Source organism: Loxodonta africana, chromosome 15 (assembly GCF_030014295.1).
Source record: "Loxodonta africana isolate mLoxAfr1 chromosome 15, mLoxAfr1.hap2, whole genome shotgun sequence".
In the NCBI taxonomy this organism is placed as follows: Eukaryota; Metazoa; Chordata; class Mammalia; order Proboscidea; family Elephantidae; genus Loxodonta; species Loxodonta africana.
Window position 1 is genome coordinate 84,777,783 of NC_087356.1, and position 16,907 is coordinate 84,794,689.

General features: G+C 51.2%; 1 protein-coding gene across 1 annotated transcript; it reads right to left on the reverse strand.

Annotated features, from left to right (window-relative positions):
• Positions 1-621: 621 nt before the first annotated feature.
• On the reverse strand, positions 622-16,665 carry ANKK1 (ankyrin repeat and kinase domain containing 1). The gene is given in 13 exon segments (XM_003418228.4): positions 622-1,910; positions 3,165-3,201; positions 3,888-4,006; positions 5,016-5,090; positions 5,130-5,210; positions 5,795-5,844; positions 6,118-6,178; positions 6,181-6,268; positions 8,357-8,381; positions 8,383-8,628; positions 14,760-15,019; positions 16,007-16,120; positions 16,633-16,665. Coding segments are annotated over 13 exon segments (2,478 nt in total).
• Between the last annotated feature and the right edge of the window lie 242 nt (positions 16,666-16,907).

The following is a 16,907-nucleotide window of genomic DNA, read 5'->3' on the forward strand; positions in this document are numbered from 1 at the left end:
AGATCACTCAGCCACAGTGGAGCACACCCTTCCTGCATCCCAACAGAACATGTGGGAGACCCAGGTGTGGGGAATAGGGCCACCTGAAAGGTGTGGTCGGCATGGCAACAGGTGGCTGGCTGGGGGCATTAACTTGTGAGCAGAAATTTCCTCTGAACTTTTAGCTCCTGCTGGTTGAACAAAACAAGGAAGTCCCCTCTCCTGCCCCAGCCTGAGGTGATGGGTCAAATAACACAAGCTGGGAAGAACCCACTGCCTTCACCTCCATGCCTCCCTCCTGGAATTCTCTAGCCTCCCACAGCCTCCGAGTTAATAGTTGCAGAAGGTGTAGGAGTCTTGGGAATGGAGAGGGAATTCACTTAGGGGGCTGGAGTCCAAATGGGGGAAGAGACTGGGGTCTGCTTTAGATGCACTTGGGGAAGGTCCTGAGGGAAGCTTTCAGGCCAGGGGCCCCTTCCCCAGCCATACCCTCAGTGGTGCCTCTGCCCTTCCTCCATCACCAGAAGACCAGGTTTCTGTTTCTTCTCAAGGTTGAAGGGGTAGGTGGGGTATTTGGGTGGGTAAAAGGCCCTCTCAGAAGCCCAGCTTCACTTCCACCAATCCCCCTTCCTTTCCAGGTGTCTAAACCTCCGACTGGGCCCCAGGCCTTGCACCACCCAGAATGGGCACTGCAGGCTCCTTCCCCTTTATGATGCCCTGCTTTTAGCTCCGGAGGGCCAGCTGCAGGGGTGTGCAACCTACCCCATCCTAGATGTCCAGCTTGGTGCCAGCCTTAACGATCACTTTAAGGATGGCCATGTTGCCCTTGAAGGCAGCCAGATGAGCAGACGTCCAGCCCACCCTGCTGCAGGCATGGACGTCTGCATGGTGCTCCAGGAGGTTGATAATTCTCAGGAAGGCACCTCTTTGGACTGCTAGATGGAGTGGTGTCCAGCCAGTCTGTTTGGCAACATTGGGGTCAGCTCCACACCGCAGCAGGGTTGACACCACCACCTCCTCCCCATGGCAGGCCGCCAGGTGCAGAGGGGTCCAGTTCATGCCTCCGTGAGCACCCAAGTCTGCGTGGCTCTCTGCCAGCAGGTGGGTGATCTCCAGGAGCCCCTTGTAGGCCACTAGGTGCAGGGGTGTCCAGCCCTGCTGGGTGGGCAGCTCAGTGCTGGCCCCATACCTCAGCAGTATCTTGCAGATAAGGTACTTGCCCCGGGTAGCCGCGGTGTGCAGTGGGCCGTAGCCACCCTGATCGAGGGCGTCAGGGGCTGCCTTGCTCTTCAGCAGGTGTTGGATGGCTCTCACTTTGCCCCTCTCCACTGCCAGGTGTAGCGGTGTCCTTAGGTTTCTCTGCTGAGCATCCAGCTGAGCCTTCTGGCCTGTCAGCAGCTTGACCAGGCTGACATGGCCAAAGTAGGCGGCCACATGGAGGGGGGTCTTGCCTTCAGCCTTGTGCACGTTGGGGTCAGCTTGACGAGAGACCAGGAGCTGGGCCACATTCTCGAAGTTGTTCTGCGCAGCCAAATGCAACGGGGTCCACCCCTCGTGCTCCTGGGCATCCGTGCAGGCCCTGCGGTCCAGGAGCAGGCAGGTGGTCCAGTCATCCCCACTCTCATCCTCGTCCACCAGGTTGGCATCGGCATCATGCTCCAGGAGCAGGGCACAGAGGTCAGGCTGCTGGTCCTGCGCAGGGATGACGAGGGGAGTGTAGCCACTGGCTGTCTGGCAGTCCACATCCACCTGGTGGACCAGCAGCAGCCTCACCTGCTCCACATTGCCCTGTGCCACCAGGAAGTGGAGGGGCGTGGCCTTGTTGGGGTTGCCATGAGTCAGAATGAACTAGATGCGCAGCTCCTCATGGCTAGGGACCAAGCTCTCACTGTCCAAAAGCTGCAGGACCCGCTCCAAGTAGTCTCTGGAGTCTCCCGGGAGGAAGATGAGGCTAAAAAGACCTTTCACCTGCCCAGAAGTCATCTCGGCCATCCCCCTGCATCCCGAAAGTGGCATCCAGGAAATGCCTTTGCTGATATTATAGATTTGCTGAGTTGCACAAACAGTTTGCACTTGGCTGGTAACCAAAAGGTTGGCAGTTCAAACCCACCCAGTGGAAGAAAAAGGTTGGCAATCTGCTTCTGTAAAGATTCCAGCTAAGAAAGCCCTTTGGGGCAATTCTACTCTGTAACACGTGGGGTTGCCATGAGTCAGAATGAACTAGATGGCACACAACAACAACACACTGTTAGTACTGTTAGAATCTCAATTCAGGCACTGCTCCTTTGCCTCAGAGCACTGAAGCAGAAAGAACAGACTCAGGAAGCCCAAGTTCAAATTCCGACTCCACCACTTAGCATCACGTAACCTCAGCCAATTCTCTGCCTCTCTGAGCCTCTGTGTTCTGATTGGTAATGCCTCCTACTGCCTCTGTGTGGATGAGCTATGTAGGTAAAAACTTTCAGGGGAGTGCCTGGCACAAAGTAAGTGACTGCCTGTTGAAAACAAATTTGTGGCTGGAACTCTATAATCGGAACTCCTCCTGAGGCCATTAAGGGCCTGCTTCCTTCTGCTCTACCCCGCAGCATTTAAAAAAAACCAAGCTGCCATCCGGTTGGCCTGACTCATGGTGTATCAGAGTAGAACCGCACTGCATAGGGTTTTCTGTGGCTGAAAGTAGAATGGGAAGTAGATTGCCAGGCCTTTCTTCTGAGGTGCCTCTGGGTGGACTTGAACTCTCAGCCTTTCGCTTAGCAACTGAGATGGTAACCATTTGCACCACCTAGGGACTCCACCCAGAGGCATATTAGAATTAAAAAACAAACAAATAAAAAACACTGCCCAGGCCCCCACTCCAGAGACTCTGATTTAATTAATCTTGGACGGGTGGTGGCAAGTGATTCTAGTGTGCAGCCAGGGTTGAAAACCACTGCTCCAGCTCCCAGGCCAAGAAGGGAGCTTGTGAGAACACGGAATTGAACGGAAAGCAGAGCCACGAGCCCCAGGGAGATGTGCCATTCTGGAACATGGGGATGGGTGCTGGGGAAAGGGATCCACTACCCCTGATTTGTGACAGGCCTGAGGATGAGGGCCAGGGCTTGGGCAGGATGGGAAAAGAGTCTGGGTGGATTCCATTTTTCCCTCCACTGTGCATTCTCTGTTTCCATGTGGTGCCCTGGACTCACCACTGTCTGTTACCTCCTGGCTGACTTCCTCATTAACCTGTAGAGGGACCAGAAGACAAGGGTATGGATCAGCAAAGCAGCCCAGGTCTACGAGCCCTCCCCTCCCACCCTCTTTTTCCAGCACTGCCCTTCACCTGTCAGGACCCCATCCCACCCAGTCCTAGGGGACCCTCCTCCTATGCCAGCCCTCTACCAGCTGGGTCTAGAGGACAACATGGAGCAGGGAAGACCTGCCAGAAAGAGGTGGCCAAGGGCTGTGCCTTCCCCTTGGGCTGACCCCCAGGTGGAAGGCAGAGTGAATCTGTGGTTTCCGCTGGGAGCCCAGTGCCACCCAATGGCGATTCCCATGTTCAAGTCCAGACTGGAGGGCAGAGTGATGACCCTGATGCCCACGGGCTTGAAAGCTTGGGAGTACGGACACCTCCCTTGCAGGTTAGGGCTGTGTTTACTTCCACCTATCTGACAGAAGGCATGTCCTTCTCAGGGGCTCTGAGCCAGGGCCACTACTCACCCAGAGAGCATCTTTGTCCCCTCTGGATGGACACTGCCCCAGGCTGGGCTGCCTGGTCTGGTGGGCTGAGGGTGGCTGACTGCAGTCCCACGTGTGCCCTCAGCCAGGTAGCCTCAGAAGGACACACCTGTGTGCCCTGCCCACATGCAAGGTCCTGCCCAGAGCTCACGTCAGAGCCAACAGGGGCCTCCAGTGCAGCCCAAAGCACTCACCTCCAGGGGTTGGCGCAGCGACGGCTTGCAGGACACCTTCCGGACCAGGGCCTCACTCTCTGGGTCTGCAACAGGACTCTGGAGCAGGGACAGCAGCATGTCCATCTCCACTGTGATATCTGCTCTGTGAGGAGGGAGGAAAGGAAGCAGCAGGCTGGCCAGCAGTCCCTGCCCTGTTCGAGAGACCCCAGCACTTCCCATGTCCCTCAAAATACACTCCTGGGCTCACTTATATCCACACCTATGCATGAGGAAGCAGGGGACCTGGGCCCCACCCTTGGAAGCCATGGACCCTCTCTGGGGATGACAGTCCTTTTCCATAAAATGAGAGGACAGGACGAGGGGCTCTCTAAGATGCTCACACTTACACACGTGTGTGTGTTTTCATAGTCTCTGAAGGATTGGAAACTTCACGTTTCATTGCATACCTGTGACTTCTTGATCTGGGGACCTTGACCTCCCAGGCCAAGATCAGACCTGATCCCCTCACTGCTAGGCCTAGTTAAACCCCTGACTTTCAACTTTGCCAGATTGTCCACGTTTCCTGACAGTCCAACTTGTTGGCATCTAGGTGGCAGGGCAGGGGTGGGAGAAGGTGGGGGAGGGGTACTTTGCAAGGCAAGAGAGTTCGAGCCAGAAAGCATGAGGGTCTGGACTGACCTTTCTCTTTCCTTTTATTTTTAATGTGAGCTCTAGAGAGTAAAGGGAGGGAGGAAAGGGGATGAGGATGGGAAACCCCAATTCAAACCTGTCACTTCTTCTGCCCCCACTAACTCTTAGCCCTAAGGACCTAGGGCTGACTGGGGACCTCAGAGGCAGAGCCAGGGCTGGATCCCACATCTTCTGACTTCCAGCAACAGCAGTTTTCTCCTCTACCACCCACAGATGCACACATTTACACACTCAGACTCAGACCCCGTTCGTATTTGTCCCAGCTCCCAACACCACCCTCCCCTCACTGCGATGCTGATTCTGCTTGAGAAAATAGCTCCGCGCAGGGTGCTGCTGGCCTCTGCACAGCTCTCAGGGTGGTCTCAGGCCTCCCAGCAAGCATCTCCTCTCTGGCTCCCTCTTGCCCCGGCCCTGCCCAGCACCCCGCTCTCTGGGCCAGTCAGGCCTGATCAGAACCTGGGAAGCATGGCCGCTTCTTGGGGTCCTGGTCCAAACAGCGCTTCATCAGGTCCACCATCTGCTGGGCCTCACCTGCTGGCTTCATCAGGTCCACCATCTGCTGAGCCTCACCTGGCCACTCGTCTGAGATGGGCTGCAGAGAGGGCCTTATGCCCGCAGCCACTCGGACGATGATGGTCATCATGCTGAAGCCTGTGGAGGAGGCCCAGGCTGTGTGGATGCTGTGAGGCAGGGTCGGGGGGCTGGGTGGGGAAGGGAAGCTGAGGAGCCCAAGGGGGTGAGGCACACAGTAGGGGCTGCATAAATGCTTGGTGAGTAAACAGTTAAGTTGTGCGCTAACTGGAGGTTCAGGTTTAGCAGCTGAGTCTCTCTGGTCCAGGGACAGCCGCCTTCCAGGCCAAGACCGGTCCTGACCCCCACACTGCTAGGCCTAGTTAAAGTCTTTGACTTTCAACTTTGACAGGTTGTCCATGTTTCCTGACAACCCAACTTCTTGGCATCAAGGTGGCAGGGGCAGGGTTGGGAGAAGGTAGGGTTGCAAGGCAAGAGAGTTTGACCCAGAAAGCATGAGGGTCTGGGCTGACGTTTCTCTTTCCTTTTACTTTTAATGTGAGCTCCAGCGAGTAAGGGGAGGGAGGAAGGAGGATGCGGATGGGAGCCCCCAACACAAGCCTCCCACTTTTTCTGCCCGCACTGACCCTTAGCCCTCTCACAGCCCCCTTTACGGACTCCACCAGAGGGTGACTGCCCCTGCTGCGAGACACGGCGCCTGCTACCTGAAGATGGTTTCTGCTGAGTGAGGATCTCCCAGACGACAATCCCGAAGCTGTGGGTGGGGACAGTGCTCCCTGAGTGACCTTTCTCAGATGTCCCAGGCACCCCGGCCAGGCAGGGCCACAGACCAGCCAATCCCAGGCGGAGCCCCTCTGTCCAGAGTTCCCCGTTATGCCCCTCCCCCTCCACCGTGGGCAGGGATGGGCTCACTCAGATTCGCCAGACTTCATCTCTGTCCATCCCTGCCCTTTGGGCTGTAGGGGCCAAGCTGGGTGGTGACAATGAGCTGCCTCTTCTGTAGCAACAAGCCCAGTCTCCCTCTCACCTGCACACATCATATTGGGGGCCTGGGGCCTTGTAACTCTCCAGAAACGTTTCAGGGGGTTGTAGCTGAGGGTGCCTCGCAGAGCTGACCTCTCAATGTGCTGCATTTGGGTTGACTGTTCCATGCATTTGGACGGGCCAAAGTCTGAAACCTGGGAGGAAGCCAGAGGTGGAGAATGCGACGGCAATAGAGTCTTGCCTTCAGAAAACTGCTTCTGTTTCTCACTCCTCAGCTAGTCACCCTTTCCAGGATAGAGCGGTGGTTAAGAGCATGGACTCTTACCCTGGTGGCTCCACCACTTACTACCTGCATGTTCGCGGACAAATTACTTATCTTCTCAGAGCCTCAGTTTCTTCATCTGTAAAATGGAAGCCATATGAGTACTGAACTCATAGTGTTATTATAAGGATTGAACGTGGCAGCATAAAGCACTTAGGATGGTCCCTGGCACATAATGAGTACCCGGGAGGTGTTGCCATCATCCAGAGGAAGCTACAGATAAGGCTGACAAAAGAACGCGTCTTTGGTGAGCCTTTGCTCATTCCACCTCCACACACCCTGGAACACTTACCCCGTGTTCTCACCTTCCATATTTATCCCCCTTTGCTTCCATCCGGAATTGACTCGATGGCAACAGGTTTTGTTTTTTTTGTTTTGCTTCCATCCATTGATTTATTGCTTGGCCAATTTGCTGTTCGCTGAGCGACAATAAAGCTGAGTGTTGAGGATCCGTCAGTGGATAAGAAAGATGGGAACCCCCAATCCTTATAAGTGCTTATTTAAATAGGGGTGGTACAGCGGTTAAGAGCTTGACTGCTAACCAGAAGGTTGGCAGCTTGAATCCACCAGCCGCTCCTTGGAAACCCTAGGGGGCAGTTCCACTCTGTCCTATAGGCTATAGGGTCACTATGAGCTGGAATTGACTCGACGGCAATGGGTTTATTTTATTTTATTTTTTTGCTTTTTTTTATAGTCATTTATGAAAGTTTCACTATCGATTGTTGTTGTATGACATCTGCTTCATAGCTACCCTACAGGACAGAGTACAGCTGCCCCATAGGGTTTCCTGGGCTGAAGTCTTTATGGCAGCAGATCATCAGGTCTTTTCTCCCACGGAGTTCTTGGTGGGTTTGAAGCACCCACCTTTTGGTTAGCAATCCAGCACTTAACTATTGCACCACCAAGGCTCTTTCACTGTTGACAATATACTTACAACTGGGGTTAGCAGCATGAAGAAACAGGTGTACAATGAGGGCCTCCCTGAGGAAATGACGTTTAAGCCAAAAGCTGAAGGGTGAGGATGCCTTTGCTAGATAAAGAGAGTGGGGTGGGGGAGGGTATTCCAGGAAGGGGGGACAGAATGTGCAAAGGTCCTGGAGCAGAAAGAGTGTTGCATGTTTTAGAAACTGAAGAAATGGCCATTCTGTCCATTCTTAGGAATAATTTTATTTATAAACCAGTTGCTGTTGAGTTGACTCCGACCCCGTAAATGTCGGAGTAAAACTGTTCCATAGGGTTTTCAATGGCTGGATTTTTGGAAGTAGATCTCCAGGCTTTTCTTCCAAGGGACCTCTGGGTTAGCAGCCCAGCACATTGTTTGCTATGGTAGAGTTCTCGCCTGGCATGCGGGAGACCTGGGTTCAATTCCTGGCCAATGCGCCTCACGTGCAGCCACTGCCTATCTGTCAGTGAAAGCTCGCATGTTGCCATGATGATGAACACGATTCAACAGAGCATCCGGAATAAGACAGACTAGAAAGAAACGCCTGCTGGTCTATTTCCAAAAATCAGCCAATGAAAACTCTATGCATCACAATGATTCATTCTGCAGAACCATGATGGGGATGGCACAGGACCAGGCAGTACTCTGTTCCACTGTGTATACATGGTCACCAGGAGTCAGGGGCCCACTCAACAGCAGCTCACGTTGACATCTCATTTACGTGCATCTTCACCCTAAGTAAAGAATAGGAGGGACAGGGATTTTTCTACTCACTTTAGAAACTGGAAACTGAGGCCCAAAGAGGATTATCCACGGCATCCTGATACCTAGCTTTCTGTACCAGCTTTCACTGTCCATCCATCTCTGTTTTAGGTGTCAGCCCTGCCTTCAGTATTTGTCCATGAAGTGAGCTCCTTAAAACTCTTGACAGGCCAACAGACGGGCAGGCAGATAACCTGCTCACCTGGAGGAGACCCTAGAGTGCAAAGCGGCAGAGGGGCTGACCAGGGCCCTTGCCTTGACATGCATGTTGCTGTCCAGGAAGATGCAGCAGAGATGGCTTAATGCTATGAAGGAAGCTCATGGCCAGGCTGGTCTCGTGGATGATGTGGAACTCGAGCTGCCAGCAGAGGCTGTGGATGGGCAGCATCTTCTCCAAGGAGCCATTGGCCATGAACTCCATCACAATGCCCAGGGGCTGCTTGTACACCCTGTAGATGGAGACAATGTCTTCAAACTTGATCTTCTCCATTTTGGCTGCTTCTTCAATGAGACAATTCACATCGGAGCTACAGAGAGGAGGGAGCAAGAGATGGAAGAGGGCAACACGCCAATTACTAGAGCAACCAGCAGAACACACCTCAGTTTGATGTCAAGCTGTGGGGACCCAGGGAAGTTTCAGGAGCTTTCAAGGTAGTGGAGGAGGAAAGAGACAGAAGAAATGATGCTCAGCAGGCAGCACCGGTGAAGGTCCAGCTGGCCAGCAGGGACAAGACAGAAGTGAAAGCCTTTGCAGGTTTTGGGGTGGGTCCACTCTCCAGAGGTGGCCTCGGAGAGCACAGGTCACAGCTTGCCTTTTATTCTGGCCACTTGTTTATGTGTCTTTCTCCCCTTATAGTCTGTAAGCCCCTGGAGGGCCAATATTAGGCCTCATGTTTCTGGTTTAAAATATCATTTATTGTTCTGATTATGAAAGCAATACACAGACTCCTAGAAAATCTGGGAAATAAAAAATTTTTTTTTTTTTTTTAAATAAAGAAGAAAATTAAATCATCAGTAATCTGACCTTCCAGAGCTGTCTCCATTCATATTTCAGGATGTCCTTTTACAATGCATTTTCAAGGTATCTCCCTCCCTTTAGCTCCTTTCTGCTTCTCTCTGCCTTTGCTCTTCCGGTCACATAGTAGGTGCTGTTTTGTGATCTGATTTTCCCACATTAACGTAGCATGAAAACCTCCCCACATTGCTATTTTCCCGAGTGTGGTCTCTGAAGGCAGCATGGTACCCCATTTTCAGGATAAACTACTCTCCATAGCACATTGCCACGCACAGCGCAATACATCTTGGATGAATTGAACAGAAGTTAAGACCTAAGAGAAGGCCGTAGGAAATCAGCGTTCACAAACCCTCCTGCTCATTGCACTGCAGGTGCCCATGAAGCAGTGAATATACAAATTGTTATAGACCATTTGGTGACTGTTGGGACAAGGATTAAGGAGAAATTCCTTCTTTAAGAGCACCCTATTTGCAAGGCTGCAGCCAGAGGCTGCTTGGAATGTGCTCCCAGAGCCTCCCTGGAAAGCCCGGCTGCGGTGGCTCTGAGCTCCAGGAAAGCCCTTCAGCTCTCCCTCTGCATCTAGACAGGCTGGTGCGTCCAGGCTTCTCCTGTTCTCGCCCTTAGTTGTCTGCTGTCCCAGAGAGCTCCCCTCTACTCTGTGGGAAAAGCATGGGAACTGGGGTCAGACCACCCCGATTCCAAATCCCAGTTCCACCACTTATGAATTGGCATGACTCTGGGCCTCAGGTTTTAACTGTAAGACGAGAATCATAGTGACTACCGTGCCTAACGCCCTTCGCGCCCAAACCGCAAGACGAGAATCATAGTGACTACCGTGCGTAACGCCCTTCGCGCCCAAACCGCAAGACGAGAACCATAGTGACTACCGTGCGTAACGCCCTTCGCGCCCAAACCGCAAGACGAGAACCATAGTGACTACCGTGCGTAACGCCCTTCGCGCCCAAACCGCAAGACGAGAACCATAGTGACTACCGTGCCTAACGCCCTTCGCGCCCAAACTTCTTAACACCATGTATCATACCCGCTGCCTCTCCTTTTCTGCCTCTCCCACTTTGTGTCCGGTTCTGGCCTCAGGACCTCATTTAGCCCTTGCTAAGGCCCTCAAGGACCTGTATGTTTCTCTATCCAGTGAACACTTTCCGGTTCTCGATTTAATCTTTTCTTAGCATTTTTTTTTTTTTATTGTGGCAAATATGTATGTAACAAATCTTTTGCCATTTAAACACCCTTCATGTGTACAATTCCATGCCACTGATGTGTGTCACGTTGTTCAACCATTGTTGCTGTTAGTTGCCATCAAGTCGACTCTGACTCATGGAGACCCCATGTGTATCTGAGTAGAGCTGTGATCCACAGGGTTTTCAAGGCTGGTTGCCAGGTCTGTTGTCTTCTGAGGGACCTCTAGGTAGGTTCTAACTACCAACCTTTCGGCTCCACCCAGGAATTTTGTTGTTCAACCATTACCATTATCCATTTCCAAATTTTCCCATCACCTTTAGAAAAAATTGGTTTATACATTTGCTCAACAGTGTGGGGTATTGTTGATCTCTTGCTCTTTTTTTTGCTTGAAATACTGTCTTACTTCAGCAATGTGTCAACATTCTCCTTGATTTCCCCTTCTCTTTCTGGTCACTTCCTTTATATTTCCTTGCAGGCTCAGGTTTTGTTAGTTGACCACTGGGCTTAGTCCCCGACCCTCTCCTCTTCTTTCCTCACTCTGTGCTACTTAGGCCATCTCGACATACCCAACTGAGTATCTAATACTTATCGTACCTAGAGGTAAACTCTTGATTCTCCCCCTAACATCTGTTCCTCCCCCAGTCCATTCTTATCTCAGTGAATGGGATCTCCATCTTTCTAGTTCTCAGTCGTTGGTGTCATCTTTGACTCCTCTGTTGCTCTCAGTTCCCATAACCAGTTCCTCAGCAAATCCTGTCAGCTCTATCTTCAAACTACAGCAAGAATCTGACTACTTCTCACCACCTCTACCATTTGCATCTTGCCCCAGCCTCCTAATTAGTCTCTCTGCTTCTCCCCTTTTGCCTTCATAATCTATTTGAACCCAGAAGCCAGAGTGATACTCTTCAATGTAAGTTGGATCATGTGACTTCTCTGCTCAAAACCTTCCAATCTCCATCTCATTCAGAATAAAAGCCAAAGTCCCTACAGTGGCCTACAAAGCCCTACATGATCTGCTCCCACATTCCTTGCTGGCCTCCTCTTATACTAACCATTCCCTCACTCGTTCTGCCCCTGACACACTGGCCTTTTAGTGCTCTTTCACCATCTCAAGTGTATTCCTTCCTACTTCAGGACCTTTGTACTTGCTGTTCCCCCTACCTAGATCACTTTTTTTTTTTTTTAGACTTTATTTTTCTTTTTTATTGTCCTTTAGGTGAAGTTTTACAGAACAAACTAGTTTCTCATCAGTTAGTACACACATTGTTCTTAGGTAAAGGTTTACAGAACAAACTAGTTTCTCATCAAACGCTTAGTACACATATTGTCCTATGTCATTGGTTAACTACCTAGATCACTTGTGCCTAAGATAGCCACATGGCTTGCTCCTTCATTTGCTTCAAATCTCTACTCGAATGGTACCTTACTAGTAAAAATTTCACAGACAATTTTATATAAAAATAGCAACCTCATCCCAATCCCTCATACATTAAAAAAAAAAAAACAAAAAAACGTTGCCATCAGGTCAATTTGGACTCAAGAGCCCCATACATAGATATCCCACAAATTAATGTTTCTAGCCTGAGCCTTTTCTCTGAAGATCAGATCTCCTCAACTCTTCTTAAGTATTTTAATCAAGAATATAGCAAGTGGCCACAGGTTGTCTAGAAAAAATATTTTTATACTTATTTGTTTTTTGTCTTTCTCCATTAGATTGCAGTCTCCATGAGGGTAGGGACTTTGTTTTGTTACCTAGTGCTTAGAATGAATAAATCTCCTCTATGCCTTGTCTACAATCACTACCTGTAACAAATGACTCACAGATGTTAATATGGTTTAGTCCATTTTTGCTCTGAAGTCTGCTTAACAACTGTTCTCGGCTGTTATATGTACCTTAAACTCAACATGTACAAAACTAAATTTATAATCTTTGTCTCCAAATCTGGGCCTCTTTTCATATTCCCTTTATTAATACTCAATACCACCATCTAACAAATATCTATTATATAAATATCTAACAAATACCAACTGTATGCCAGGCACTGGGGATAGAGCAGTGAACAAAACAGACACAGACCCTGCTCTCGTGGAATTTGTATCCTACTGGATCCTTTGTTCCTTTGGGCAAGCCAGGCATTGAGTTAACTCTGTCCCCTCTTCCTCATCATGTCCCCCAGAGCCAGTCCAGCACAAAGTCCTAAATATTGTTGAATTCATTCCCTTCCCTCCTCCAACGCTCCAGTCTAGGCCCTCGTCATCTCTTGCCTGAACAATGACAATAGCCTCCTAACTGGACCAGCATCCACTCTGCCCTCTCCAATCCATTGTCCATACTGCAAATCTGATCATTTCCCCACTGTCACCCCCTCTACACACACACACGCACAGGTTGTAAACCCTTCAGTCGCTTACACTGCTCCCTCGCTCTCTCAACTCCAAACTTTTTTCCATCCCTTGTACTTTACCATGCCCTTCCTGCCTCAGATCCTTGGCACATTCTCTTGCCTCTTCCTGGAAAGCTCTCTGCTCTTCACTTGCCTAACTCATGCTCATCCTTCAGATTTCAGCTCAAGTATATCTTCCTCGGGAAAGACTTTTCTGACCTTAGTCAAGCTCTTTATTACTAAGCTCTCGTAGAACCACATGCGAGAGTTGACTCTGATGCATGGCAACCCCATGTGTGTCAGTGTAGAACTGTGCTCCACAGGTTTTTCAAAGGCTAATTTTTTTGGAAGTAGATCAGTGGGCCTTTCTTCCAAAGCACCTCTGGGTGGACTTGATCCTCCAGCTGTTTGGTTAGCAGTCCAACACATTAACTATTTGCACCATCAGGGAATCCACTTGACAGACTAAAACCAAAAAAAAAAAATTCCAAACCTGTTGCCATAGAGTTGGTTCCAGCTCACAGTGACTCTACAGGACAGAGTAGAACTGCCCCATAGGGTTGCTTGACATACAGAGGACATTACCATCGAGTAATTCCAACTCAGAGCGACCCTATAGGACAGAGTAGAACTGCCCCATAGGGTTTCCAAGGAGTGGCTGGTAGATGGGAACTGCCAACCTTTTGGTTAGCAGCCGTAGCTCTTAACCACTGCGCCACCAGTAGAGGACATTAATTACCGTTAATTTCCTTATCACTTTCCACTCAGGGAATTCCCAGAAGTTGGGAGGGGAAAGTGGCAAGAGTTATAGTCAATGTCTAACAGTGTAGTCTCATCAATGCCATCTGTTGCCTTCTGCTCTTTACTTCAAAGGCTGTGAGCGATTCGGACAAATCCTAGAATAGTCTGCTCTTCTCCAAAGTCAACAGGAGGATGCGGAGGAAGGACAGTGGATGAGTCTTGGGCTATCTCACTTCGCTCCTGTCCGTAAGGTGAGTAGAGGGGTCTGAGAGTTAGAGAAGGGGCTGGCTTGAGTGTGTGGGGCCTGAGGCTGTGTCTTGGGAGCTTGCATGGTGACCATAGAGAACGTGACAAATGGCACCCAATTAAAGTGCCAGTAGGAGATGCCCCTTCCCCAGATCCTCTAGCTGATGTCCAAGGAGCCTTGACAAGAGGAAATGGTTGTTTTGTTCAGACTTAAGATTCCAAGGAGTCTCCTTCCTGACTGCAAGAGGGTGGGAGGAGGCAAGCACACGACTAATGCATGCCAATCAGGCTGGAATGGGATGGAAACCTATCTCAATGGGAAGACAGACAAGGGTGGAAACAGTGGGAACAAGGGTGGAAACAGTGGGAACAAGGGAGGGAAGAAGGTGTGCCAAAGAGTGGTGGTAATGTGCATGATGAGAGCTGGAGAGAAACTAGAGAAAAAAAAAAAAAAAAAACAAAGGAAGAAAATGCAGCATTTCAGGTTTGACCGATAGGTCCTCTAGCAAGTCCTGTGTGGGAGTCAAGTGAAGCCAGTGGCCTGAGCAGGCTATTAGCTCATCAGCCGGGGCAGCATCGGTCCCCCAGCCCACACAGCTGTCAGTCATGGGACAGGAACACGTGGTTCCCACAAGTCACTGAGCATCACCGGCTGCAGTGCCACAGCCCTTCGGGGAGCCCAGCCCTGCCCTGGGAGTCTGGGGTGGGTCGGAGGGTGGCAGGGGCAGGTAAGACAATTCATCGCTACCCCCACACCTAGAAGGAAGGAGGTGGCTGGAAAGGAGGAAGGGTGAGTTTGAAGATCAGATGGGAGAGAGACATCTTTGAAGGGCAGTTTCTGCTCACCTTCGACTCCACATACAAGTATTATGGGCATGCCTGCCAAGCATGGAAACACAACAGACGTGGCCCTGTTCCGGCGAGCTCAGGCTACTGGGTAACATTTAGAAACATGAGGGGGCAATCCTAAGCTCCAAACTCAGCCCGCCCCTCCCTCAGGAGCGCCTTGCCTGACCTCAGTTTCTCTTCTTTGAAAGGAAAGGGCTGGCCGGCGGGTGGGGCCAGTGGGTACCTGGTAGCTTCCGCCAGGAGGCAGGGGGAACACTTGATGGCGTACTCCAGCCGCCAGCGCTTGTGCCGCGCCTGGAACACCTGGCCGAAGCCACCACGGGCCACTTGGCGCCAATCGCCCTCGAAGTCGTCGCGGCTGAAGATGGTGAGGCTGCCCAGGCGCCGCTCCACGCTCGTGGCCATGAGCTCGCAGTGGCACCGCGCCCTCCTGCGCAAGGGCTGCAGCCTCGGTGGCCTGAACAGCAGTCGCTTCCAACTCCTCTGGTCCCGGAGGGTGGGGATGGTAAGGCTATCCGGGCCCTCCCTCCTTCCACCTAGGAGGAGCTAGCTGATCCTTACCGGAGAAGGCGGGGCGGGGGGGGGGGCGGGGACCCAGACCTGAGCCCTGAGGCCCCAGGGGGAGATTGGTGGTGGTGGTGGCTGGGCCCGGGAAGAGGGGTATGTCTCTGTGAAGCACAGCCCCTCCCCCAAGAGACCCCCCACCTCGCTCCAACATCCGCCCTCATTCTCAGCCTTTGATCTACCGGCTCCCCAGCGCTCACCTCTTGAGAGAGGGTTGGGGGTGTCAAAAAAGGAAGGTGTATTAAAGTTGGAAGCAGAGTCTGGCCACAAAATTTGGCCCCATTTTATTTAAAACCGGAAACCCTGGTGGCGTAGTGGTTAAGTGCTACGGCAGCAAACCAAAGGGTTGGCAGTTCGAATCCGCCAGGCGCTCCTTGGAAACTCTATGGGGCAGTTCTACTCTGTCCTTTAGGGTTGCTGTGAGTCGGAATCGACTCGACGGCACTGGGTTTTTTTTTTTTTTTAAACCAGTGCTAAGTGGAAATTAGTTTATTCATTCATGCAACCCATATGTACCTATACGGAGGGGTTATGAAGGCTCCAAGACTGCGCTACGGGTCTCTGTTGCTGATTGTGGGAGCCCAGAGCCCCACCCCTTCCCAAAAAGAATGGAGTTCCTAAAATTACAATGAGAATTTTCTGGACTGAATCTGTTGGCCTGACTGGTTTAAAGTTTCCATTCTTGATGTTTTTTTAATTTTCTCTTTGTTCTCACTTAGTATTTAGTGAGGTTATTTTGAAAATGTCAGACAATCTCAGTGTGCTGAAAGTCACCAAGGAGGGGTCAGCAGAAGCAGAGAAAGATGTTGCATGCCTCTTTGCAGGGAACTCCCCTTCCTGGTCGTGTCCTCTGCCCAGACCTCAGAGGCATCCACAGTGGGAAGGTGGATTCCTTGGCCCACCTACTGAAGGTGACTTGTTTCCAGGGACAAGAGAGGAGGCTCCAGGGAGCAGCTGGATGATGACCAGGACCTCATCCCCTGGGTGGAGGGGCAGCCTGGGCACAGAGCAGTGTTGGAGCTGTCGAGGAATCAGCACAGAGGCTTAGGGCAGGAGGGAAAATGTACCTGCAAAGGCAAACCTGGCTGTTGAACAAACAGGAAGCTGTCCTGGTGGGGAAGGTTAGCCAGTGTGGCAGTGGAGAAGAGGCCTCCCACATCAGGTTTGATCTCCTCTTTCTTGATCTGGACCCCCTGCTTCCTTCCTCTTTCCTGACTGCAGTGTCTTGATCCTTGTCTGGCAATGCCACTGCACTGAGAAGCTCCTTGACCAGGGGAAGATTGATGACAAGAACCTTTCTCTAGAGCTGACAGAGAGTGAAAGCCTTCCGCTGGAGCTGACTCCCTGAATTTGGACTTATAGCCTACTAGACTGTGAGAGAATAAACTTCTCTTTGTTAAAGCCATCCACTTCTGCTATTTCTGTTATAGCAGCACTAGGTAACTAAGATAGTGGGTCTCCCCAGAGACATTCACGTGCAGGTGCTGCTGTGAGAACTGCTGCAGGGCAGTGCAAGGGAGGCCACCTCTCACCTGCTGCAGGGCTGGGTCTGAGCTGAAGTCCATGGGGAGGCCCCAGAGTGACCATCCTCAAGTTTGAGGGAGTCTGCCTACCAGAGGAGAAAATCCCTGGCCTTTGGCCCAAACTGTAAAGCCCCTTCTCCACACAACAGACCTTCCAGATGCCTCAGGAATGAGGTGGGCATGATAGATGAGCATAGGCTCCAGGAGGAAGGTGGAGAACTTGCTCTTTCCATAACAATTTACATGCAACCACCAGAATGAATTCTGGCAAGCAGATTAAGGAC